Raw genomic sequence first — 1,876 nt, forward strand, 5'->3', positions numbered from 1 at the left:
AGTTGTAGTTGAAAAGACCGTTGGCCTCATAATGGCGTCGCTTCGTAAATTAAACCCATAACTAGGGGCAATCTCAGGTTCTCTTTTATCCATAAACTAAATCCCTTATCTTTTAAAATAAAAATTGGTAAAGTAATGCACTGAACTCTCATGTTTTCACAAATTCCCATTTTGCCCCCAGACGTTTCGGCTCCCCGCTTCTTTATAAACACTGCCCCACCCCAACTTTTTCTTCCACGCTCATCTAATTTTCTTCTGCAGTAGCTCTTCTTTATCTCTCTTAGGGTTAGGGTTTTCGTTTTCTCTCTTCTTCTCTGTTCATTCTCTGTTCCCATGGCTCAGCAAGATGCACAAAATGGCGTGGCGGAGAATGTCGCTGCTGCGGTGTCTTTTCTGGCTGTGAAGCCGCAGCTTCTGGTCGAAGCTCCCAAAGCAAACGACGCCGTTTCCTTCTACAAGGCTGCGTTTGGCGCAGAGGAAGTTTCCCGCGCGCTCAACCCTAAGCGCAAAGCAGATCACGAGCTTCCTCTCATACTCTCGGCTGAGCTCAAAATCGCTGGCTCCACCATTCTCGTCGCTGACCTCGTCGATGACTCTACTTCACCGTTAGTTTTCTCTGGTTATGTTCATCGCTTATATTTCATAGATCTATCAATATTGAGCATGTTTTGGCGTTTTATTTGTGAGGTTTTAGTTGTTGGTACTGTTTTTTGATCCTATGACTTTTGTTTGTGTAAATATAAGTTTAATGTTTGTGTTTTACTTGTCCGTGCATTGGTCCTTAATTTTAAATTAATTTTTGGCGTGTATTCACTCGATCTATGGATAATAGGAATTATATTTTTCGAGAATCGTGATTTCCATTTTGTCTGTTTTGTTCTTCCATGGTTCACGTTTTGTTCTCTAGTGTCTTATCTATTGTTTTTGTATCCTAATTCCACGCTTTCGGTGTCTGTTTACTTTTAGCTTTCGTATTTTTGTAAACGTGGTCTTCACACGTTAGTTCATAATATATTTCAATGACTGAAGGTAGTTTCATTTGATTTCTTTGTCAGAGTGAAGGCGGGTGGAAACGGTGTCGTTTTGTGTTTGGAGACCGAGGACGTGCAGGGGGCTGTAGCTAAAGCGGTGAGTGCTGGGGCTGTTGTGGAAGAGGAAGTTGCTGAAATTGAAGGCGCGTGCTGTGGTGGGCGCGTGGGGAAGGTCAAGGACCCTTATGGTTTTGTCTGGCTCTTGAGCTCCCCGGGGAAGAAAAGTGTTGACGTGGAAGCCTAATGTGCGTTAGATCAGTTGGTGTGTTTCTGACAGTTGGGATTTTCTGTTTGTTTTTAGTTGTAGCAGTGATTAGTTTAATGACCTGGTTGTCTAGGGCAATGTCTTTAGGATTTGATTGAGTGAGTTTAATCTAATGTTGGTACTCTATATGGTGTATTTTGGAACTTTAGTCTTCATGTCAATGATCGATGCTGACCCATAAAAGATTAATTGGCTTATTGATATTGTTCTAATTTCTTTTTGTTATTTTCGAATGAGCTTTTCTTGTTTGTATGATGTTTTAGATGTATCTTTGCTTTAAACTTTTTATACGCATCTTCTTTATTTAACCTTGAACGGTTAATTTTTGGAAGACTATACTGGTAATAATTGTTTTTGAAAATGTTTTTAGATGTAATTACAAGTTGTAGGTTTGCTTTTAGATTAAGAATATTATCTACGATTTTTATGTTTATTTACGTTTTTTATATTGCGTTTTTGGATATCATATCGGATATTGTCCTGGATCTGCCCCCATTCCTCGTTAGTTCATTCTATTATCAATAGCCTTTTCAACTGTTATGAAAATACAGAAAAGAAGAGATATTTTTTTCAAATTAGT

General features: G+C 39.0%; 1 protein-coding gene across 1 annotated transcript; it reads left to right on the plus strand.

The window, feature by feature from the left end:
* The first annotated feature begins 229 nt into the window (after positions 1-229).
* LOC114183773 (Lactoylglutathione lyase / glyoxalase I family protein) lies at positions 230-1,521 on the plus strand. The gene is made up of 2 exons (XM_028070900.2): positions 230-605; positions 1,056-1,521. The coding sequence occupies exons 1-2, from the start codon at positions 334-336 to the stop codon at positions 1,273-1,275; spliced, it is 492 nt and encodes a 163-aa protein (XP_027926701.1). The 5' UTR covers positions 230-333; the 3' UTR covers positions 1,276-1,521.
* The last annotated feature ends 355 nt before the right edge of the window (positions 1,522-1,876 follow it).

Source organism: Vigna unguiculata, chromosome 5, assembly GCF_037176805.1.
Source record: "Vigna unguiculata cultivar grain cowpea cultivar isolate G323 ecotype 2 chromosome 5, ASM3717680v1, whole genome shotgun sequence".
In the NCBI taxonomy this organism is placed as follows: domain Eukaryota; kingdom Viridiplantae; phylum Streptophyta; class Magnoliopsida; order Fabales; family Fabaceae; genus Vigna; species Vigna unguiculata.